The sequence below is a fragment of the Tachyglossus aculeatus genome, chromosome 16 (assembly GCF_015852505.1).
Source record: "Tachyglossus aculeatus isolate mTacAcu1 chromosome 16, mTacAcu1.pri, whole genome shotgun sequence".
NCBI classification, from domain to species: domain Eukaryota; kingdom Metazoa; phylum Chordata; class Mammalia; order Monotremata; family Tachyglossidae; genus Tachyglossus; species Tachyglossus aculeatus.
In genome coordinates, this window is record NC_052081.1 from 41,969,593 (window position 1) to 41,993,830 (window position 24,238).

The 24,238-nt window shown below is 47.7% G+C and overlaps 1 protein-coding gene across 1 annotated transcript; it reads right to left on the reverse strand.

The window, feature by feature from the left end:
- Positions 1 to 1,905: 1,905 nt before the first annotated feature.
- LOC119938026 (protein argonaute-4) lies at positions 1,906 to 23,901 on the reverse strand. The gene is made up of 18 exons (XM_038757679.1): positions 23,883 to 23,901; positions 16,571 to 16,736; positions 14,752 to 14,872; positions 12,498 to 12,679; positions 12,177 to 12,313; positions 11,950 to 12,084; positions 11,459 to 11,546; positions 11,094 to 11,241; positions 10,759 to 10,878; positions 9,638 to 9,766; positions 9,334 to 9,467; positions 7,924 to 8,108; positions 7,264 to 7,423; positions 6,026 to 6,341; positions 5,454 to 5,588; positions 4,710 to 4,811; positions 3,878 to 4,077; positions 1,906 to 2,979 (listed from the first exon to the last, which is right to left on the reverse strand). The coding sequence occupies exons 1-18, from the start codon at positions 23,899 to 23,901 to the stop codon at positions 2,871 to 2,873; spliced, it is 2,586 nt and encodes an 861-aa protein (XP_038613607.1). The 3' UTR covers positions 1,906 to 2,870.
- Positions 23,902 to 24,238: the final 337 nt, after the last annotated feature.

Consider the following 24,238-nt stretch of genomic DNA (forward strand, 5'->3'; position numbering starts at 1 on the left):
TCCCATTGATTGACACATGCATAACGAGTCAGTCAGTCCCAAGGGGTTCATCTATTAAAACGGTCAAGCTGAAAATTCAAATTCTGCTTTCAGACCTAACAGTATTTCTGCAACCCTTGATCTTGCCAGCAATTGCCTCTTCGATTCCCCCCAACGCGGCTGTTTTCGTCCAGGAATTCTAGCCGCCAAACTTCCTTCCGAAGTGATGGCGTTGCACCCACCTCGGCCACTTCATTCCAACGAAGTCAGAACTCCCTTCCCACACGCCAAACACGCTGGTTCTGAGTTCAGCCCGGGCTCTCAGGCCAGCTGGTTGGCGGGAGGGGAGTCTTCCCATCAGAACGGTTCTGAGGTAACCCATCCGATCCAACTGCGGGAAGCCGGGCTACTGTTCTCCCAATCATTCCATCTGAGCTACCAAGTTCCTCGACAAGAGGCAAAATTGCTGGCAGAGGGGAAGGACCAACTTTCTTCTTGTGCACCTTCTGCTAGCAGAATTGTGTCACCAGTCTCATGACCAAAAAAACCCATCTTCAGTTCCTACAACTCAGGGGTGCTCAATTTTTCCTCAAGGTGCCTAAAGTCTCCTTCCGCTAGGTCAGAGTACATGCTGAAGGGTTTATTTCTGTGCTCTCCCTGAACAAGTATTAATAAAAGCAGCCATCTAAGCTGAAGCAGCAGCCAGCCTCTCACCGACATGTCCTGATTTTTATTATCCGAGTGAGGTATTTTTCAAAAGAGGAAAAGTTTAGGATATAACAATAAAAAAAAAAAAGGAAGAATCTCAACTAAACCTGCCTACCTGCGCCTCAGGAGCAGAGAGCTTGCTTCAGTCCTGTTTTAGACAGAGGAAAAAAAAAAAAAGGTCAAACTTGGTATGATGAAACTACTCTGAAAGAAGGTTATAAAACTGCTTTGAAGACTGGTTTCAGCACACACTAATGTGCTGAAAGACAGCATTTAGAAATGTAAACTTCAATGTATTTACAAGCTTGTTTAAAAGACCGGGTTTAAAAAAAGGGTAAAAAAAAAACCCAGCTTTTTATATAGCTGAGTTTTTGAGAAGGCTAGTTTACAAGTATTTGAACTGCTAAGAAATTTTAGCATATCTACTGGTTTTGGACAACTGCAATCTCAGGTAACAGTTTCACTGTTAACATGATGTGGCCAATATTAAATACAGCAACAAGCTCATCTTTCTTTTTAATGCTGGTTTTAGATCAATTCCCTTTGTTTTTTGTTCTTTTTTTTCCAACATGAAAAGGAATCCAATCTCAATGTTGGGTTTGTAGGATCCAAAAGCTGCAAGTGAAATCAAGCCTCTCACTACAATTTTTAGCCTAAACTGCCAAGCCAAGGAGGTGGGGGGTGGGGGGATGGGGGAAATCAAGATCCAAGAATTATTTCTAGGCTGGGACAGGAGCAATAGTTTAAATGTACATTTAAAAAAAACCTTTTTTTTAAACATGCCATTTTACGTCATTGTGGTTGCAACCTTGATTTCGGAAGGTGGGGCGGGGGGAAATGTTTTAAAATGCTGGTACAAGTCTTCAGGTTGCTATCACCACAAAAAATACATTGAGAACTGTACAGATTGGCAAAGCCTTTCCTACGTGCAACACCCAGGTTGTAGCTTATTTAAAAAGAAGTGGTAGACAGGACACCAACAGTGAATATAAAACATGTAAAAATAATTCTTAAAAAGGCATGGAAGTGCGTCTTTTCTGATTGAGTTCAGAAATTCCCAGATTGTGAAGTCACAAGCAAAACTGGATCAATTCATGCACAACCCTCCACTAGAAAACTACATTGCTGGGGATGGGCAGGGGCTGTTTTGGGGAATGGGGTGGGGAGGGGGGGGCTTTCAAAGAAAAGTGTTTATTGCCAAAGTTAACCTCCTACAAGAAAAGTTTAAAAATCATTTAGATTTATCAAACCACACAGCAGCATAAAATGGGCACTTCTGTAAAACTTGGAAAAATATCTAAAAGCTAATTTTTTTTAAGGGGGGGGGGAAACATGATTACTTTTAACCATCCTATGGCAGTGTTATCTGTAACCATTATAATAATTAAAACCTGCTCACAGGTGTTACTATCTGGTTATGTTACACATTCACAGGTTTACCGAACAAGAACCGCCTATTTGAATCTGCAGTAATATATATAGTGCAATTGCTTTGCAGCCTGTACTTGCACCAGCACAAGTCTGCAGAGATTTAAAAAGATAAACTAGTTAAACCAACAAGACTGCAATACCTTCCGAAACTAATGCTTGACAAAGGCATTTACAGTAGTGAAGTCTAAAATCTCCGTTAAAAAGTCTATGGCCCCACACAATAGAACTGTGTCTAGCTGAACTGAAGTTAAATGATTTTGCGTTTTCTTTTTCCTCCCGCTTAAGCGTTCACCCTGCTTGGTGAGTACGGACTACAAGGGAATAACTCCATCTCCGTGTACTACTGGGATGAGGTGATAAACTTAACTGTAGCTAGCAAAATATTCAATAGAAACCTTTCATGCCAAGTCCTTTAAAAATTTCAGGATGATCAGCCTTTACGCTTTGAGGTAAAAAATTCAGTCCAATGCATCGGAAAAGACAGTCTATGAATTTCTGTCACTTAAAAACAACAAAAACGAAAAAAAAAAAACAAAACAAAACCCATAAAACAAACAAACGAAAAAACCACATGGCTCAATTCTGTTGGTGCATCAGACATTGCCGTGAAGAGTAGGTTCAGTGCGACTGTTCAGAGCTGCTGGTAGGAAGACCGTCTGAAGTCAACTTGGCCCTATCCAGAAGCAGTAGGCATTCCAAACGTTTCGGGAGCGCACGGTGTGCCCAGATCCCCTGAGCCTCCTCAGAGGCTCTCAGGCAAAATACATCGTGTGCTGGGTATCGTGGTGGATTTGCACTGCTTTGGCCAGAGCCTGGGGGTCGCGGCCATTGCTCTGTCCTGACACATGGCTTCCCTCGGCGCTGTGAAAAGATGAGAAATCAAGCATATCAGGTGAAACGGGGCTCTTCGCCAACGACCACCAGAACGTCTCTCGCTGCCACGGGGTCTGACCTGACCTCGGCCGGAGACCCCCGAGGAGCCTCTGCTAGTCGGCAGCTGAATTTCTGACTCGGGGCAGGGCCCGGAAACTGTCAGTCGGGTCGTTTGGAGGAGGAAGTGAGAGCGGAGAACTCGTTTGGCTACTTAACGACTGAGGAACACCTCAAAATGTCTCCTATCGTACTGGCTGCCGTCTAGGTAACTCTCCTTGGGGCAAGACTTTATTTGGCATAACTTCCTCTACTGCACCCCACGGTGCCATTTTCCAAGCGGAGTAAAAATAACTCAAACAAGGCGGGCTGGGGTGGGAGTTGGGGGGGGTCGGGGGAGAGCAAAGAAAGGGCCTTTGGCAGGCGGCAACTCAATTAGAGTTTTAAATGACTACTCTTTCGCAGATAAAGTGATCATCCAGTGTTTTCCTCCTGAACAAAGACAAGGGCAGCCAGCTTGTGTAATTAGGTAACTCACTTTTTCCCCAACAATAACCCACAGAACTCAACTGCCTCTCAGACTTTGGAAAACGCTCAAGCAGAGAGCAGCCTGCTCCAACCTCAGGCTGCTTTCGTTGGGCACACAGGACGCCGTCACGTAAATGGAGCGAGTATCAACTAGCATCCCAGGTTTCGCCGTTTTGTTTCCCTCGGCCAAAAGCAAAAAAAAAAAACTTGGTCGGTTCCCAGTAAGGCTCTTGGAGTTTAAGGGCCTGGATGGAGGTTTTAATTTCCCAAAAACCTTTTCTAATGGTGGATCTTTATTTAGTAACGCGATGTTAAAACAAACGGAGGCAGGAAGACATTTCCCTGCGCCAAAGAACTTCACCTGTCATGATCCTTATCCACCAGATGATATCTTGCCCTAAACGCTACCAGCCGAGCATAGTACGCGGGGGCTGGAATGGAGACCGAGCGGGTGCAGCGCACGTAGGTGTGACACAGCTGATAGGTCAGCAGCTGTAGTTCATCTGCTGTGAAGCAGTTGTCATCCCACAAAACCTGATAGTGTGAAGGGCGGCTGGTTCCCTAGAGAGAGAGAGAGACAGAGACACACACACACAAAGGGAGACAGAGTTAAAATGCACTTAAAACTGGACAAGTTTGACCAATCAGTTGTACTTAGTGAGTGCTTACTCGCGCTTGAGAGGGTACAGTACACCAGAGTTGGTAGACACGTTCTCTGCCCACAGAGAGCCAAAAGAATTCCAGGTTTTCCCCACCTCCCTACCCCTCACTTTTTAAAAAATGGTATTTACTAAGGACATACTACGTGCCAGGCACTGCACTAAGCACTGGGGTAGATACAAATTAATCCAGTTGGACACAATCCATGTCAAACGGGGGACTCCCAATATTAATCCCTATTTTCCAGAGGAGATAACTGAGGCACAGAGAAGCCAAATGACTTGCCCAAGGTCATGCACCAGACAGGTGGTGGAGCCGGAATTAGAACCCAGGTCCCTCTGACTCCCTGAGTACACTTATAAAGTCAAGGAGCCCAGTGAAGGAGAAAACCATCAGCACCAGCTCAAACACTACAAACACTATAATTTATGAATAAAAACAAGTCGGCTCAAGCTGTAATAGGAGCTGTTCGCGCCATGGAAGTTTGCACATCACGCTATCAAACCGGAGATCTTGTCCAGCTTCCAAATTACCTGAATTCCTGCATGACTACAGAGGTAAAAGTCAAATTCAGACGGATGTGTGATCGTGCTGTCCACAGTCGTGCCAGCGGGCACATTGCCACTTTTCCCCACCTATTTAAAAACAGATCATTAGCTATTTTAGTATAAATGATGGCCTTCCAGGCTTCTTTCCTTTCACAGTTTTTATTTGGCAAGTGCATCCTTCAGGGAGGTTAGGTATTGAATTAAATGAGCGTTTAGAAGATTCCTCAAGCTCGCCAATTCTCACAGCCTGGCGTTTACTTGAGCAAACCGAATCTTTTCAGACTCCTCAGGAGGTTACAGCTAAAAGCCGATGGGGGCCCCTTAAATCACCCCCAGAGAAGGGGATGCAAAGCTTGTCTGGCAACAAATTCCCATTCTGACTTAAAAAGGGGTTGGGAGGGTTGTGACGAGTGAGACATCTTTCCATCAGAAAGTTGAAGGCTTTTCAGTTCTATCGTTTAGGGGGTTAGCACAGTAGCCACAATTTCAGGAAACGTCTCCAGGTTGAGAACTTTAATGGGCTAATAGGAAGAGTGAGATCATTTCTTGCTTTCCATTCAGCAACAAAATAAGCAAAGATTTAGAGGTGAGTGGGTGGACGAGAGGGGAAAGGATTTTGGCCATTTTCGCTCTGTGTGGATTTCCCTATGACGGCTGTTGAGCTTGGCCCTTCAGCTGGGTGGCAAAGGCTGGGGTTTCATGCTTTCCCTGAAACTGGTCCACACTTACCCTCTCTGTTTTGTCTGCGCAGAAGAGCCGGGTGTGATGCCTTTTCTGCACCACAATGTAAGTTATTCCTGGTCGGTAATCTTCTTCCAGGCTGATGCAGGCTTTCCGAATTGCTATTAGCTCTGGCCAAGCTACCTGAGAAGTGAGACGATGAAGAGAGGTTTAGAATTTCCCGACTGGCCTAGAATTTGCACGGCTCATCCCAAAAAAGGAATTTTAGGGAAGCAGAGTGGCTTAGCGGATAGGGCAAGGGCCTGGGAATCAGAAGAAGCTGGGTTCTAACCCCGGCTCTGCCACATGTCTGCTGTGTGGCCTTGGGCAAGTCACTTCACTTCTCTGGGCCTCAGTTCCCTCTTCTGTAAAATGGGGATTAAGAGTAGGAGTCCCTCTTAGGGACTGGGTCTAACCTGATTAACTTGCATCTACTCCTACGCTTAGAACAGTGCTTGGGACATAGTAAGTGCTTAACAAGTACCACAGTAATATTAATTATTATTATTACAGGCTTCTGGACGAAGGATCGAGGGCATCCTCGAACCTGCAGAGAGAGCTGGGAACGGGGCTGGCGGTACCTGTTTCATCTGGCCCTCGGAGACCCCTCCCCGGTAATAGATGATGCGAGTGGGTTTGAAGCGCGTCGATTTGTAGAACTGGATCAGCAGCTCTCGGACCATGTTGGTCAGGTCCTGGATCACTTCCTGACTGTACAGGAGCTCCTGGGAGGTCTCCTGGCGAGAGGTCTGCACCCGTACAGTGGCGCAGTACCGGCTGGGGTGGCCGTCCATGCTGCCCACCACGGCCGCGATCGAGGGCTTCTTCCCATCTCCGGCTGGGGGGTGAGTGACGTCTGCTCCCAGGAAGATGACGGGCTGCTGGAACACCGAAGGCCTGCTCGTGGTGAGAAGCAAGGACAAGAAAGACTAAGCTCGACGAGCCACCGGACACGTTCACCCCCCCCATGGCATACGGGGGAGGTGGGGGAGAAGGGGGACAGGGAGAGGAAGAGGACCAAGTTGCGCCTAAGTGGACGGACTACTGAATTTGAGCGAGGAGATTTGGGTTTGAGTTCCAGTGCTACACCAATTGTGCGTTTCTTGACTAGCCACTCTCTTGCCCTGGACCTGTTTCTTCACATTTAAATGGATATGAAAAATCTGGAGGGCAGAGAGCACATGCTTTTCGCTTTGAGCAAAGATCCAAGTGACTTTTGGTAAAGAACATCCACGGTCCCAATATGAGGAAACTGAGAATTTGAGAATCGTTTCTTAAGATTGGGGGCAGGGCCTCTCGAGGTTTTTCTTCACATTGTGTGATTCAAGGTTTAGCATTTATTTTTGTGGCCACATTATGCCACAGCTACCGCCCTTTGGGCGGTGGCCATAGTGCCCACATCTCCACCCCACTGCTTGTTAGCATCACTCACCGCTACTCTCTCTTCCCCTGGAACACTTGCTCTCTGCCACCCCACCACCCCTTACTTCCTCCCACCTCCTCCCAGACCCTCACTGGGAACCCCTGCTCTCTGCCACCTTCCCTCCCCACGGGGCACCCGTTGGTCATTTTGATCCATGGTTCTCGGCCACATTATGGTTTTGGTTTGCGTTTCCTCGGTTCAGGAGGTTTGACCACCCCTGCACTGGGATGGCCGTTGCCAAATTCCAAAATCTGATCTACCAATATTAGACTAAGGCCTTTGGGATGGTAGCTCAGAACCAGAAGAAATTTGAAGTAGCTGACATTCTGGTGCTCTGGGTTCCAAATGACTGGGAATATAAATTTCGGTCTGAAGGAGACCGGGAGGGAACCTTACCTTTGATGAGGTACGAGGACGTTGTTGATTCCACCGAGCTTTGCATTAATTTTCAGGCAGAGGTTGGATAGGGTCTGGGGAGATGTTTTCACTACATTCTTCACTTGGACGCACTGCGTGGCCATTCCTAGGAGGGTGTCCCCAACCCGCTTCACCTCCGCTATGAGACAAGAGTAATAGACACATTCTCCTCTTAGAGGTGGCTCTAGCCTCCTGGCAGTAAAGCACCGAACAAGATTTAAGCACTTCAGTTTTACCTTCGCTACCGCCTAAAAAGGGCAGATTAATGATCCTCTGAAAAGCAGCATGATACAGCACGGACCTGGGGGTTAGAGGACTTGGGTTCTAATCCCAGCTCCGCCACTTCTCTGCTGCGTGACCTTGGGCAAGCCACTTCACTTCTCCTAGCCTCAGTTACCTCACCTGTAAAATGGGGTTTAAGACAGAGCCCTATGTGGGACAGGGACTGTGTCCAACCTGATTAACTTTTATGTATCCCAGCGCTTAGTACAGAGCCTGGCACACAGCAAGCGCTTAAATGCCATTAAAAAAAAATCAAAAATGAATTTAAAAAATGCAGGTCCCCTACTCCCTGGCAAAAAGGAATTATTTATGAGTCCCCTCCTCACTGGACACTGAAGCTGGCTGGAGAGTGCATACCATATACAGGGGTCTTTCCAGGTAGGATCACCACAATCAACTGCAGACCGACGTACGTCATCTTCAAATGTTTGAACATGGGCTCCACGCTGTCGGCGCCCTGGGCGTACTTGCAGAAGCACGGCTGGCCCTGGATGGGCATCCCCGCATCCTTGGAGATCTTGCGCAGCTGGTCCGTGAAACTCCTGGAAAGGGCAAAAGATCCCCAGATCATTCCCCTGGGTTCAATGATGATAAGAAGGCAGTTACAAAGACGCTCAAACCCAACAAAGTTGTCTTTGTACTAAATGTTCGATTCAAGCCTGCGGTTTTCCGGAACTAGATGAACTGTAAGAGCACTGGAGTGGCTTGTTACGGAGGCGCTGGTGGAACGCTCCATTCTCAGCGTCGAGACTGTTAAGGCAATTGTTAGGATGAGAAATTTCAAGGGATTGATTAACATAGTTTTAGGAAACGTGTGTCTAGACACGGAAAAAAATAAATACCGTTTACAAGAGAGGCGCACTTAGAGAAGTCTAAGTGGGAAGCAGTGTGGCTTAGTGGAAAGAACATGGGCCTCGGAGTCAGAGGACCTGGGTTCTAATCCCAGCTCTGCCATCTGTCTGCTGTGTGACCTTGAGCAAGCCACTGAACCTTTCTGGGCTTCAATTTCCTTATCTGCAAAATGGGGATTAACACTGGGAGCCTCTATGTGGGACATGGACTGGGTCCAGTCTGATTAACTTGTTTTGACCCCAGCACTTACTATAGTGCCTGGTACATTGCTTAAATACCATAAAAAGTCAAACTTGCCCTAGCCATGAGGCTTGGGGAACAACCAAAATACTGAAAGATTTCTAAACATTCCAAATACATGCTGAAATGCATTTCAACTTTAAAAATTAGACCCCAAAATCCAACTCTTTCCCACTGGGCCACAGTTTCTCAGAAAAACACACTTCCTTGGACAGAGGTCTCAGGGTGCAACTAAGATGACTGTACTCTCCACCAATCATATTTACTGAGTGCTTACTATGTGCAGAGCACTGTACTAAGCACCTGGGAGAGTACGACACAGCGATATAACAGACACATTCCCTGCCCCTCTCCCCACATCTGCAATTCTGAGGGTTCGTGGGCAGGGAACGTATCTACGAACTCTGCTGTATTGTACTCACCCAAGTGCTCTGCACACAGGAAGAGCTCAATAAATACCACTGATTGATGAGTTGTCAGATTCTGAATAAACTTCTAGATTTTTGTGAGTTTATGACAATAAAGCCCTCCCTCAAGGAAGTGTCACATGATACCACTTCAGGGATGAAGTCATTCATGCTGACGTTGAGCGTTCACACAGGCCCTCATTAATATCAACTTTTCATACCGGAAAGGTATCTAAGGAATCTAATTCTGGGGTACACGGATACTCACTTCAACAGGTCTTCTCTGCATTGTTTCTGGGGAGCGAAACAGGCCACGGCCCACACTTTAATTTCTATGCCAGCATAAAACTGCTTCCCTCGCATATCCCAGACCCCCTGATTTGGTGTGGCTACGGTTTTATTCTAAAAAGAAAGAAAGAAAAAGAGAGAGGTGGTTTAAGTTCAGACAGCACTTCACTGCAGGCAAGATGATCGGCTCTTCTGTAAGCAGTATGCAAGGAAGTGCACAGGCCAGCCAGCCCCGGATGACCAGATGGGATGGAAACACCTGGATGACGAAAACAAGAACTCACCCGGCCTCCATACTGCAACATAGGTGCTGGGAGCACCCGGCCCGTTAGCTCTGTCATTTCATTGTGAACGACGATACCAAACTCCTTCAGGTAGGGATCGGGTCCACCCACCATGCTATTGCTCTTGACCTAGAGAACAAAAAAACTGCTGAAACCTTCAAAGCTCCTTCAGTTGAATTAAACACATGGACACGTCTGGTGGATCTGACTATCTTTACTCCCGTGTTTAGCATGCAAGTGCTTAATTCCATTATTATTCCCTCCTATTTAGACTGTGAGCCCCATGTGGGATGGGGACCTGATTATCTTGTGTCTATCCTAGCAGTTGGTACAGTGCTTGGCACATAGTACTCGCTTAAATACCATTAAAAAAAAGAACAGAATGGCTCAGCTCAATATCCCTGATCCAAGGAGGTAGGTAGTCTTATGAGCAATCCACTTACTGTTCCACGACGTCGCCTGCCTTACCACCAACCCCTTGCCCACGTCCTCCCTCTGGCCTAGGATGCCCTCTTCCTTCCCACCCGACATGCTACCACTCTCCCCGTCTTCAAAGCCCTAATACCTAAAATCACATCTCCACCAAGAGGCCTTCCCAAACTAGCCCATCATTTTCCCCACCCTATTCACCGTCCCTTCTGCATCACCTATGCACTTGGGTTTGTCTGTGTCCCTTAAGCATTTTAAAACCCTGCCCCTAGACCCACTGCGCTTATGTACCAAGCCTTATACTCTGCCATTTCCCCATCTATAATTTAAAATCCATCTCCCCGCACTAGACTAAGCTCCTTGAGGGCAGGGATCATGTCTATTAACTCTACTGTACTGCCCTCTCCCAAGCCCTTGGTACAGTGCTCCGCACACCCTAAACACTCAAATACCATTAGCTGATTAACTGAAAAGTAGCCCAACTCTTGGGATGGCTTTATTTTACAGAAGCGGCTCTTCTAGATTTGCTCAATTGCTTTCTGAATTTCTGCTACAGCTTTCCAATAAAAACCACTGGAAGACAAGATGAAACTTTTCTAGGCTACAACTCGGCTACTAACTTCAGGAAAATTCTATCCATTCCCGCCGCCAGTATCTTTCATTTTTCATGAACCAGAGTCTGAACTACTCACTAGTCTACTGATTTCCTCCTGTCTGTCGGGGGCTGATCTTGCTGTTGCCTTGATCATAGTGGATGTCTGATTGTCTGTTAGCTTCTTGATGCACCGTTGTCCTGCCACAATATTACAGACCTAGCAAAGGCACAGGAGAAACGAATTTACATCAGAATTCCATGGCTCCGATCTGTTCGACTTCCCAACTTAGATTTCTACTCTCCCACAAAAAATGGAAACCCGGGTTATAATGTTATTACAAAGCTGAACATTATTGGCTGAGGTATTGATCTGAATACAGTGCAATAATTCCAGTGCTCAGGACTAGCTGGAGAAAGTTGAGCCTTGCTTACCTCAAGTGGCAGGTAAGTGTGTTTTTGTTCCTGTCCTACTTGAAGACAGGGAAGATGGGGATACTTCAGCTGAAGGCTATACTTTTGCTTAAAATACTGGGCTACTGTACATTCCATAGCTTGACCGTTTTCCAGCTGGAGGGGGAAACTAGAAAGAACAAACACTTTGAGGAGCCAGTTGGTTTTTTTTAAGGCAGGAATTAAAAAAAAAAAACAAAAAAATTGCTGGATCACATCAGGGGGCCACTCATCAGAGCTCAAGTTACAAACATTTGTGTGCTTGCTTAACCAGAACTACGCAAACAGGGTACCGGTTATAAAAAAAAAAAAGGAGTATCAATCTTGGATGTAAGTGATTTACATACGTCTGATGACTAGCTGGCCTTCTGGTCACATTACATACTCGGTATTTCCGTTTCATCTGTCCACAGTGGGTAACCTCTACTTTGAGTCCTGTCAACCGAGGAAATGCCAAAATAAAGACGTTAGCTTCAGTAAGACTGACTCGAGTTCCCCGCCATGGGCTATTTTGTAGACCAAGCTGGAAAATTCACTTTCAGAGAATGGAGGAACATCTTAAAAAGTCTACCCACTCTGGGGAACCGACGTCATTAAACCGGTCAATCCGATGCACTTAGTTCTTCCAGAATACAGGGCTCCTGGCAAGCCTCAAATGAGGAAAAACACGGGCTACGATAGGCACGTCTTGACCGGTGCCATGTATCTGGCCACAACTGTTTCTTTCAACACCACAGCACCCAAGACTGAAAAAGGAGATTTCCTAAAACTGTCAATCTCAAGTCAACAGGACACAAGATACCAAACTGGTGAGTGGCAGTTTGAAACACGTAGTTACCTCTGATTTCTTTGGTAAACTTGACGCGCTGGGAGTCAGTCAGAGGTTTTGTTTGCTCATTGATGTTCTGGATGTCCAAAACCTCACACATAAATTCAATGATAGGCTGGGCCCGGTAGAAAGCAGTTGCAGATACTAATTAACAGAAAAACGGCACGCTTGGCTTTAGGAAAGGGAAGGGAACAAACACTTGGCCAAATCGAGCTGGGGGCGGAATTCCGGCCTACCGTCAATATTGAGCATCATATTCCACATGGCGGGTCTCACAGACTGGTGGAAACCAAACCAGACCTCCCTGCCCCCTCCTAGAGGATGGTAATAGCCTTCAGGGGGAGAGAAGAACGAACGGCCCACAGGAGTGTACCTAAAGAAACAAGAGTTTAGGGGTTTTAAGGACAAGGGAGACGTTGTTTGGAGGTTTCTGGACAAGTTGAATGTGCCCCCGCTTTGAAACGGGGAGAGAATCAGAAGCCGTTTTGGGGGACTTCTAACGGAGCCTACTGAAAACGCTTAACCTGAAGGGGAGGATGCCAAACAAGGGTACTTACCTCATGGAGGGAAGGTGCCTTGTGATAACATCAAGTGCCTGGACAGAATCTTCAGGTACTTCATTCAGGTGACCGGCCAAAGCTTCCAAAAGCAGCTGAAGGCTCACTACAGACACCCACTGAATGGACACTTTAAATGTCTGGTCTTTACCCTCACCTGGAAGTGTCACCTCCATATCAACCTTGAAAATAAAACAAAACACCAAAAAAACAGAAACACACCATGTTGGAAAAGAGATGCTACTGAAGGTCAAGGTATTCAGACTATTTAAATCTTGTCCCCAACACCACTAATAGGCCTGTCAATATCTATTCAAAGCATTTCAATGGACTCAAGACTTGGACGTGCTTTGATGGAAGGCCAGGGGAGTTGTCCCAAAATTATTTTACATATTTGTTGCAATCTTTAAACTTCTGTAGCAGGTAGAATGCAAGTACAAAGGAGGTGTTTTAAGAATGCAGTAAAACAAAGTCTCAGATAATGTTGCAGGTCAACTGGAAAACTGGGAGACAACTGCAGCAGATAGATTAGCATATGTACTTGCAATCAAGTAAGGAGTGGCTTTCTGAGTGGAAGCTTCAGCAGAATTAAGCCTCACGGAGGCAAAAGTGAAAACAGTCCCAGGTTCTGCAAACATGACAGCACAACAAGTGACAGTTTGTGACAGTTTTTGTGTGTGTACAATTCAGCGCACAGGGTTCCCACACTGGCCTTTTCAGTCACACGTACATCCACAGATTAATTTCACTGTCAGGTACATATTCGAGTACAAACACATATGCACAAACACTCCTTATTTCCCATTACTTTTGTGTTGCTTTGCATTCTCTCTCTCTCTCTCTCTCTCTCTCTCTATATATACATATGCAAACACACACATATGCTCTATAGTCTCTATGTATGCATATACGGACTACAAAGCAGCACAAAAGCAAAGGAAATAAGATCCATACATAGACCTAGTATTACTGTATGACAGATTTACTGTACTATGTCGAAGTTTTAAAGCTCTGTACACTTTAGCCAGGGCATTCAACTTAAAAGGTGAATGCCTTTTAAACAGAAAACCAGCATGGACTAGGGGAAAAAGCACAGGCCTAGGAGTCAGAAGGTCATGGATTCTAATCCCAGCTCCACCACTTGTCTGCTGCGTAACCTTGGGTATGTCACTGAACTTCTCTGGGCTTCAGTTATCTCACCTGTAAAATGAGGGTTGAGACTGTGAGCCCCACATGGGGCAGGGACTGTGTCCAACCCGATTTGCTTCTATCCACCCCAGTGCTTAGTACAGTGCCTGGCACACAGTAAGCACTTAACAAGTAGCATTTAAAGAAAAAAGGTTGATGAGAAAACTTTGAAGATAGCACAACAGTTAGGGCCTTTAATCTGCATCTATCTCAGGAAATTCCTGTGGAAAGGGAAGCATCAGAGGACGAGTACAGGCCACATCATACCACGGATGTCCTTTCCTCAACATTTTTTCTCCCGTTTGGATCACCCCTATTTCCGCTGCACCTCTGTTCACATCAGAAGCCCCACGTCCTCTTCCTCTACCCCTGCAATAAGCCACTGGCAAAGGGAAAGGGAAATGCGACGAGAGGGAAGAGGATTCTGCTAAGAGAACAGAGAGGCGGCAGAGGCTGCACCGGCAGAAACACCGCTGTGCAGGCATGCAGAGCACCTGGACTCCGGCCTAAATGAGGGGTGCGGAAGCAAGGAAATCCATAATGGGGGTGCCCGAGTTTCCTAAAGTGCACTGGAAACCTTCCCAAGGCACATCCATTGGGAAGCTCTGCCCTTGAGCACCTTCCATAACATCTTTCGATAAGCAGAACTGGATGGACTCCTCTGTGAATGTGTGCACGCAGAGCACTCACCGCTCAGGAGTGTTGTACTGAAACCCGTCAGGCCGGGGAACAGTAGCAGGACCAGGAGAGATGTGCCTGCTCTAGCCGTTCGGTAGCACAGCAATTAAGCGTTAACGCTTTCAAGAGGCTGCAGCAGCCCAAGGGGAGTAAGCTTTTCTGGGGTGCACCTGTTGACAGACCCAAGGGAACCCTGGTGCTGTTGGCTTCCCAGGGGGAGAGGTCATCTTCAAAGAGAAAAGCATTCAAATCTTCAGGCCTCTCTCCCCATTTATTCCCATTCCACCGCTGCACCTGAAGTACCAGTTGTAAATGATCGCAGGCATGCGATTCAGCTCTGTGACACCGAAACAAGCAGTCGATATTTTCTCTTGCTGCTGACACTTACCCGATCCCGTCCAATAGGCAGCGGGTGGGCTGTATACATATTTCTTTTCCCATCATAGCCAGGCTGCCGATCGCCAAATATCTGCATCTTGAAGTGCCGCACCATCGTATCCACCACCTCCCTTAATGGTAATGGAGACACGGGCATTCAGCTTCGAGAAACGGTTAGGAAAGCAACACCGCACGCCTAACGACTGGCCCCCTCGAACTCAAGCCGGAATGACAGCCGTGGGGAAACGAAGGGCGCTCCGTCCTCAGGTCACTACAGAGGGGAGGCAGCCGGCAGGTAAATCAAAGCAGACGCAAGTTCCGAATTGGGGGAGGAACCAAAGGATGGAGGGGAAGTTTAATGGAGGACCATTTTTAACAAGTCTAATTACTGAGGGACTTTAAGAGCTTACTTAGGGCCAAGCCCCACGCTAAGCCCCGAGATGGCTAGGAGATAATCAGATCAGACACAGACCCTGTCCGACATGAGGCTTGCAATCTAAGAGGGGGAATGGGTATTCTATCCCCATTTTACGGGTGAGGAAATGAGGCACAGAGAAGATGTGCGGCTTGCCCAGGGTAACACGGTAGGCAAGTGGCAGAGCTGTGGCTAGAACTTGGGTCTCCTGACTCCCAGTTCTGTGCTCATTACACTGGGCTACACTCTCTCCCTCCACAATCCCTCTGCTGAAGGCATATGGCCAAATGAAAGAAACGGGATGCTCTTTTGCAACGTGAATTTGGGTCATAAGAGCATACCGTCAAAGAGCCCTTCAACACCAGTCAGGGTCTAAGGATTGTGATATCAGATCCCCCTCACTAAATCCAAGTCAAATTTTGGATAGAGTAGCACTGTGGCTAACAATTAAACGGTAAAAATCAGAGCAATTCAAGATGCATCTTGCCTAAAACAACAGTCCTGCCCCTCGCTGAAGGTATCATTTAGCTTAATTCTATGTCCATTATAGGCACTGGGGGAAGGGAACATAGGGAGGAATTTCTTCAGTCCAATGGGGAAATTAACACCTTTTTTGTTTTGTTTTACACAATAACACACCCTGTGCTCAATCACATGCTCAAACACATGCCTGGCTCTACTTGAGTGTTCTCGCATATATGCAGGATCACACACTATGTGCAAAGCCTGAAATAAACACAGCTGCAGACACTTTAGTGTATGCAACCCCAGCTTCGCCTAAGCGTGTGGTCTCCGACAGAGCTTGGAACTATCCAGTCAAGAGAAAGTCACGTACCCTACGAGCCTAGGACGTGATCCCCACTAATGCTGGTGACACCCCAACTGCCGGGAATTAACTGCTTCGCACGCGGGCCAGGGGACGGACTTCTTGTGAACTGAAACCTGGGTTTCAGAAACGAGCCGGGCAGAAAAATTTCTCCGGCGGAGCCTAGTTTGTAGCCCCAGATCCCCTGGGGGAAGGAGATAATAATGACGGCATTTGTTGAGCGCTTACTATGTGCAAAGCACTGTTCTAAGCGCTGGATGTTTTCCCCAAAGTAAACCCACCTCCGTCCAAAACGGGGATAGAGGACCCAAAGGGTCACGGTGAGTTGCCCGAGAGCCAGAAACCGAACCCAGGAATCCTCTGCTCTTATCGCTAGGCAGCCTCCCGTTCTTATCTACGGTAACTTTACCTCTGAAAAGGTACCCCCCGCCACCGAATCTACCTATAGGCAAGCGATCTCCCCAGTCATGAATAAATTGAGAGTTTCCTTAAACTGAGGATAGGCCACACCGTTTTACTATCCCATCCCTACCTGTTGACTGAGGATAACTGAGGATAGGCCACACCGTTTTACTATCCCATCCCTACCTGTTGACTCTCCGCGGCCGCTTTTCGGGTTTGATATCCACATCATAGTGATAGACGTCTATTTTAGGAATCTGGACCTGAAAATGATTGGCTAGGAGGCGGATTGGTTTCCCCACAGTCCCAAGGCCGGGGCGACGGGGCGGCTGGAACAGGCTGGTTGGAGGTCCTAAGAAAATGGGAGAAACATCGGATATGCTACCTGGCTTTAAGAAAGGGAAGCAGAGAAGGCGGGCTGGCTGTGCGACTGGCCTACGTTTCTCTACGTTTCCACATCTGCAAGCCAAAGGAAACTGTCGCGACCTACCAGGAGGGAAGTATTAAAACTTATAATGCCGCAGTAGAGCAACTGGTGAGTTCCTAAAGTTGCTCTCAGTGATGATTTGGGTGACTGAGGAGGGCCCTTCCTCAACACAAGCCACCTCCGGGGGCCTGAAACATCAAAGGCAATAAAGGCTGTGGTGCCATTAATCCATGGCCAGTTAGACTGAGGGACTAAAGCTTGCACAGGCTGGGACCTGTAACAGGATAATTCAACAACTACATCAGTTTACTTGCGAATTTTGGAGAAAAAAAATCGGGATACTCGTATTTCGGGTCTAGACATATTTTGCTGCTGCCAACTTTTTAAAGGAAATCTCGGATGATCATAGCTGTGCTAACTGTGGCATTTGTTAAGCGCTATGTGCCAAGTACCGTACTAAGTGCTGGGGTAGATACAGGATTAGTCATATCAAATACAGTCCCTGACCCACCTGGGAGAAGCAGCATGGCACAGTGGAAAGAGCACGGGCTTTGGAGTCGGAGGTCATGGGTTTAAATCCCGGCTCCGCCAACTGACAGCTGTGTGACTTTGGGTAAGTCACTTCACTTCTCTGTGCCTCATCTGTAAAATGGGGATGAAGACTGTGAGCCCCCCGGGGGACAACCTGATCACCTTGTAACCTCCCCAATGCTTAGAACAGTGCTTTGCACATAGTAAGCGCTTAATAAATGCTATCATTATTATTATTATGGGACTAGGGAGGAGGGAGAACAGGAAATGGATTTCCATTTTACAGATGAAGAAACTGAGACACACAAAAATGCAGTGTCTTGCCCAAGGTCACTCAGCAGGCAAGTGGTGGAGCCGGGATTAGAACCCAGTCCTCTGGCGCCCAGGCTCTTTCCACTAGGCCATACTGTTATCTCTGCACCCAGCTTTGATTTACTTTTAATTTGCAAAGGCATTAAAGACAAAGTAGAAATGCACAGAACTTCCTTTTCTTTTTCTGCTACACGCCCAAAAGAAAACCGGGATGCTCTTCAATGGTATGGACACCTTGCGATAGCGTGAGGCTAGTAAGTTTCCAAGTTCTCATGGCATTTCCATTCACTTTACTTGGACCGCAATGGGCCTGGGAGTTGGAAGACCTGGGTTCTAATCCCAACTCTGCCACTTGTCTGCTATGTGACCGTATAATAATAATTAATAGTAATTACGGTATTTGTTAAGTGCCTACAATGCACCATGCGCTGTTCTACGTACTGGGGTAGATACAAGGTAATCAGGTTGTCCCACCTGGGGCTAAGTCTCAATCCCCATTTTACCGATGAGGTAACTGAGGCACAAAGAAGGGAAGTGGCTTGCCCAAGATCACACAGCAGATAAGTGGTGGAGCCGGGATTAGAACCCACGTCCTCTGACTCCGAAGCCCATGCTCTTTCCACTAAGCCAGGCTGCTTCTCTAAGGCAAGTCACTTAGCTTCTCCGTGCCTCAGTTTCCTCAAAGTAAATTTTCCTCGACTATAAACAGGAATCAATCAATCAATCAATCGTATTTATTGAGCGCTTACTGTGTGCAGAGCACTAAGCGCTTGGGAAGTACAAGTTGGCAACATATGGAATAGATGGCTGTTCTCCCTCCAGCCTAGACTCTGAGCCCCATGAGGGGCAGGGGCTGTATCCTAACTGGTTAACTTGTCTCTACACCAGCGCTTAGTGCAGTGGTTGATACACAGTAAGCACTTAAATGTTATTATTAGCTACCCAAAAGACGTGCAAACTTCAAACTAAGGGAGTTCTAACAGAATGCAGTGAGAGACAACTTTTAACTAGCAAGTTCCCTGAGCACTTACAAAAGTTGCGTGCTTGAAGATGTACACTACAGATACCGAAGACAATAGTTTTTTTTTTTGAAGGCAGCGCAAATGTCTTTTCCGTCTTCAAATTCATATTCATCGCTAGTGCCATCCCCATGCAGGAGTTTCTAAACAATATGCCCAAAACAGAACTTGCAGGTTTACCCACAGACAGGAAGTTTGGCTGCATAAAGGACCATTTTCCATACTGTATTCTCCATTGACTTCGGGGCCTTCTGGGAATTTCGGAATTAAGGTCTGTCTGCACAATACTGTTTAGTTCATCATTTATTTTAACCGCACTGCTCTCGTCGCCGGGCACGGGGGACGGACGGGGCGGGAGACAGTAGATGGCTCAGAGGAAAACATCTAATACAAGGGCATACCTTTCCCCTCATAACCTCAGTATCTGATCAACCCTCTCCCTGACTGGCACGGTGCCGGAAAAGGTGCACTACTGTTTTGTTTTGTTTTCCATGGGCACAGTGTGCAAAAGGCCAAGAGATTCTCGCAGCGACACACACGCTCATGGATACATTACTGTTGGGAACATCACCTTTGAACGAAAGGGCAACACTACATATGCAATATATGTATATACACATATATATGCATATTAAGGGCATACACAGAGCTATTGCTCAACCTGCTGATGCCTACTTCCTGGTCTGCCTGCAAGAAGAATAAGGATCTGCTTTCTGAGGCAGGCTAACTGCCGGTAAACAACCCTCATGGGGAGAACCGTAGTGGGTGCTTAGATTACGGATGGCTCCAAGTCACCCTAGGGATCTAGATTCATATCCGGCTCTTCTTGGGAGCTGAATGGGGCTAATGGGGGCCCCACCGGACACCCCACGATGCGCCCCGCGCCCACGGCCGCAGCTGTAGTGGACGGCACAAAGCTGCTGGGCTCCGTCTGGCCTATCGTTGCTGAGGGCAGGGAAGAGAGGGTGCTTAGGGGAGTCAATATCAGACAGACAGCCCCCCTGGAACAACAAAAAGTCCACCCGGAGAGATGGGTGGACGTCAACCCCTCGAAGACCACAGACTTGGGCGTCCCCAGGGGACCACTGCTAGTTCATTGAGACACCCCTCTGGCCCCTTCTCCTCAATCAATCGTATTTATTGAGCGCTTCCTGTGTGCAGAGCATTGTACTAAACACTTGGGAAGTACAAGTTGGCAACATATAGAGACAGTCTCCTCTCCCCTTTCCCTACCGTTTCACCATCTCTGCTGGCAGCACCAGCTGCTGCTACGAAGGAGTCACACGGTGCAGTGACTTCATCACACTGCGTCACTCCCCGTGTGTTTTAATGACCTCACGGGTCAATTTGAGGCTATAAGTTGGACAGCCGTGCACCAATTGCTCCAAGTTTTCATTTTGGCTGGCTCTGCTGCAAAAAATAAAGGTTCCTATTTTAAACGAACCCTTGGATTACAGGTGAATAACTTCCCGGGAATCCCACTGAAACACTGCTCTTGGTTTGAGGTACTACGAACCCGGACTACCTTCATGTCAGTCCACACGCAGGATAACGGCCGGCACAGCCAGGGTGGATTGGAAAACTTATCACGTTTCCTTGTCCAGTTAAAGACAGGTCTTTTACAAACCTGCATCTGGGCTAATTCCAGGGGCTGTCTGGAATGTACTTTCTAACCACTCTGTTCAAAACATTGGTAGATGAGAAAAGTTGAAAAAGCAAATGCTCATTTAAAAACGCATTAAGAAAAAAAACAAAACAGCCACAAGTCTTTGTGGTCAGGTCCTATAACTGTCATCAAAGTTAACAACCTTTCTTGAACCACAATGGACCAGAAGCTGTAAAAGCACCTAGAAATGATCCCCATCGAGTGGACTTAATTGAAAACTGAATAATGCTTCCTATATCAGGTTAGCTCAGCCTCCTGCCCGTTTCCAAAGCCACTTAAGCGTCGATCACCTCGTTTTGAACTAGTATTTGTCCCAGAGGAAGCGGTGAGTTAAACGATGGGGAGGAAAGAGTAGAAAAGCAGGGCTAAGTGAACCCACGCCACTCTCCCAACAGCAGCAGTCAAAAAACTTGATGATACGGTCATTTCCTAAACTAGCACTGGAAGGTGGTTTCCTGAACTACTGCAATCTAAAGGCTGGTTTAAATGAAGCAATAATGAACATGCTAAACAGTCAAACTTCTGGGCATTAAGAATTTCCCTAGTTTAGGGTCCTCTTTGCCCTGTAAATCTATGTTGACAGACTGTCTCCCTGTTCGCATGATCAATCAATCAATCAATCGTATTTATTGAGCGCTTACTGTGTGCAGAGCACTGGACTAAGCGCTTGGGAAGTACAAGTTGGCAACATATATAGTCCCTACCCAACAGTGGGCTCACAGTCTAAAAGGGGGAGACAGAGAACAAAACCAAACATACTAACACAATAAAATAAATAGAATAGATATGTACAAGCAAAATAAATAGAGTAATAAATATGTACAAACATATATACATATATACAGGTGCTGTGGGGAAGGGAAGGAGGTAAGATGGGGGATGGGGGATGGGGGGATGATGGGAAAGGAACTACATATGGCTATACACCTGTATATATGTATATATATTAGTACATATTTATTATAAATTTATTATTTATTACACTGTTGGGTAGGGACTGTCTCTAGATGTTGCCAACTTGTACTTCCCAAGCGCTTAGTACAGTGTTCTGCACACAGTAAATGCTCAATATGATTGACTGATTGATTACTCTATTTATTTTACTTGTACATATCTATTCTATTTATTTTAGTTTGTTAATATGTTTGGTTTTGTTCTGTCTCCCTCTTCTAGACTGTGAGCCCACTGTTGGGTAGGGACTGTCTCTAGATGTTGCCAACTTGTACTTCCCAAGCGCTTAGTCCAGTGCTCTGCACACAGTAAGCACTCAATAAATACGACTGATTGATTGATTGATAGCTGGGAGTGTACTAAACTGTTGGCTTGCAAGTTTCGCTGAAGTTTCTCGGTAATAACACCGCACCAGGCTGTTCTTTCTCAAAGGCCTGTGAAGCTCCTTATCTTAAGCGCTTAGTACAGTGCGCTGCACACAGTAAGCGCTCAATAAATACGATTGATTGATTGATTGATAGCTGGGAGTGTACTAAACTGTTGGCTTAAAAGTTTCGCTGAAGTTTCTCGGTAATAACACCGCACCAGACTGTCCTTTCTCAAAGGCCTGTGAAGCCCCTTATCTTAAGCGCTTAGTCCAGTGCGCTGCACACTGTAAGCGCTCAATATGATTGATTGATTGATAGCTGGGAGTGTACTAAACTGTTGGCTTGCAAGTTTCGCTGAAGTTTCTCGGTAATAACACCGCACCAGACTGTCCTTTCTCAAAGGCCTGTGAAGCTCCTTATCTTAAGCGCTTAGTCCAGTGCTCTGCACACAGTAAGTGCTCAATATGATTGATTGATTGATAGCTGGGAGTGTACTAAACTGTTGGCTTGCAAGTTTCGCTGAAGTTTCTCGGTAATAACACCGCACCAGACCGTTCTTTCTCACAGCTCCTTATCTTAAGCGCTTAGTCCAGTGCTCCGCACACAGTAAGCGCTCAATAAATACGATTGATTGACTGATTAAACATACCAACCAGCCAACTGGGGAAGCCCTCTAATCATCCAGCTTTGCAGCAAGCGAAGAAGCCAGTAAAGTTTTGAAAAACCCATCCTGTTCGTTTCCTCGCAAAATTAAATACCACTCAATATGCTGCCGGAAACAGTCGTTCTGGGTTAAAAACCTCAAGCTGAACGGTTTCCATTTCCGACTGGCCAGTCCACTTTTGGCACCGGTAAGACAAAAAGGGCACCCTGGGCCACTCTGAAGGAAACGGGGGCACCTGTTGGGGACGGATTTGGCAACTGGGATGGGGGGGTTCACCCCGTCACCTGGCTTCTTTTTCCAGGGGCGAGTCCTCAGCTTTGGGCAGGTTGGCAGGCTTCCACTACAATCCCTTACACTTAAGCGCTCAGTCCAGTGCTCTGCACACTGTCAGCGCTCAATAAATACGACTGAACGGGTGAAGAAAGTCCCACGACCCACTGGGGAGGGCCCAGGGGGGTCCCAAACCGGAATCCGGATTTGACTCCCAGCGAGGGGGGCTCGGCCCGGATTTTGGGGGGCGGCCTGAAGGACAGAGGCCTCCTCCGGATACTGAAGGCCACCGGGAAGTGTTGGTTGCCCTCGTTGCGACGGGAAGAGGAAGGAAGCACGAGGCCAATCCCCCCCCCCCAACCCTCGTCACCTGGAGGAGGTTTGCTCTTTACCCCTTGAACCGGGGCGGGCAGGTCACCATCATCAACCAATCGTATTTATTGAGCGCTTACTGTGTGCAGAGCACTGGACTAAGCGCCTGGGAAGTCCAAATTGGCAACATCTAGAGCCCGTCCCGACCCAACAGGGGGTTCGCAGTCTAAAAGGGGGAGACGGAGAACAAAACCAAACGTACTAACAAAATAAGATAAATAGAATAGATGTGGACAAGTAAAATAGAGTAATAAATACGTACAAACATATAGACAGGTGCTGTGGGGAAGGGAAGGAGGTAAGATGGGGGGGATGGAGAGGGGGGCGAGGGGGAGAGGAAGGAAGGGGCTCAGTGTGGGGGTCAGTCGATCAATTGTATTTATTGAGCGCTTACTGTGTGCAGAGCACTGGACTAAGCGCCTGGGAAGTCCAAATTGGCAACATCTAGAGCCGGTCCCGACCCAACAGGGGGCTCACAGTCTAAAAGGGGGGGACGGAGAACAAAACCAAACGTACTAACAAAATAAGATAAATAGAAGAGATAGGGACAAGTAAAATAGAGCAATAAATATGTACAAACATATAGACAGGTGCTGTGGGGAAGGGAAGGAGGTAAGATGGGGGGGATGGAGAGGGGGGCGGAGGGGGGAGAGGAAGGAAGGGGCTCAGTGTGGGGTCAGTCGATCAATCGTATTTATTGAGCGCTTCCTGTGTGCAGAGCACTGGACTAAGCGCTCGGGAAGTCCAAGTTGGCAACCTCTAGAGACGGTCCCTAGCCACCGGTGGGCTCACGGAGGGGAGGTTGGTTGGGGTGCCCTGTGGCCGCCCCCCGAGGGCAGAGGACGCGCGCCCGGTGTGGGCCCCCCGGTGTGGGCCCCCCCCCGCCCCCCCCCCCCGGCCCCGACCGCCGGGCCTTACCGGGGCCGAGCGCTTCCATGGCGGCGGCGGCGGCGGCGGCGACTGCCTCGCCCCGGTCCCCGGCGCCCCCCGCTCCGGGCCCCGCCGCCGCCGCCGCCGCCGCCGCCGCCGCGTATCTCTTGATCTCCGGAATATTGGCGTTGGGACCGGGGGACGCTCCCGGCGGGAACGGGAAGGAAACGGGAGGCGGGCGGGCGGACGGGCGGACGGACGGAGGGACGGCCCGGACGGACGGAGGGAGGGAGGGAGGCAAGGGGCTCCCGCAGCCCTGCCGGCCTCGGCGGCCACAACAAAAACAATCTTCTCGCCGCCGCCGCCGCCGCCGCCGCCGCCGCCGGGACCGGTCTCCGGCGCGC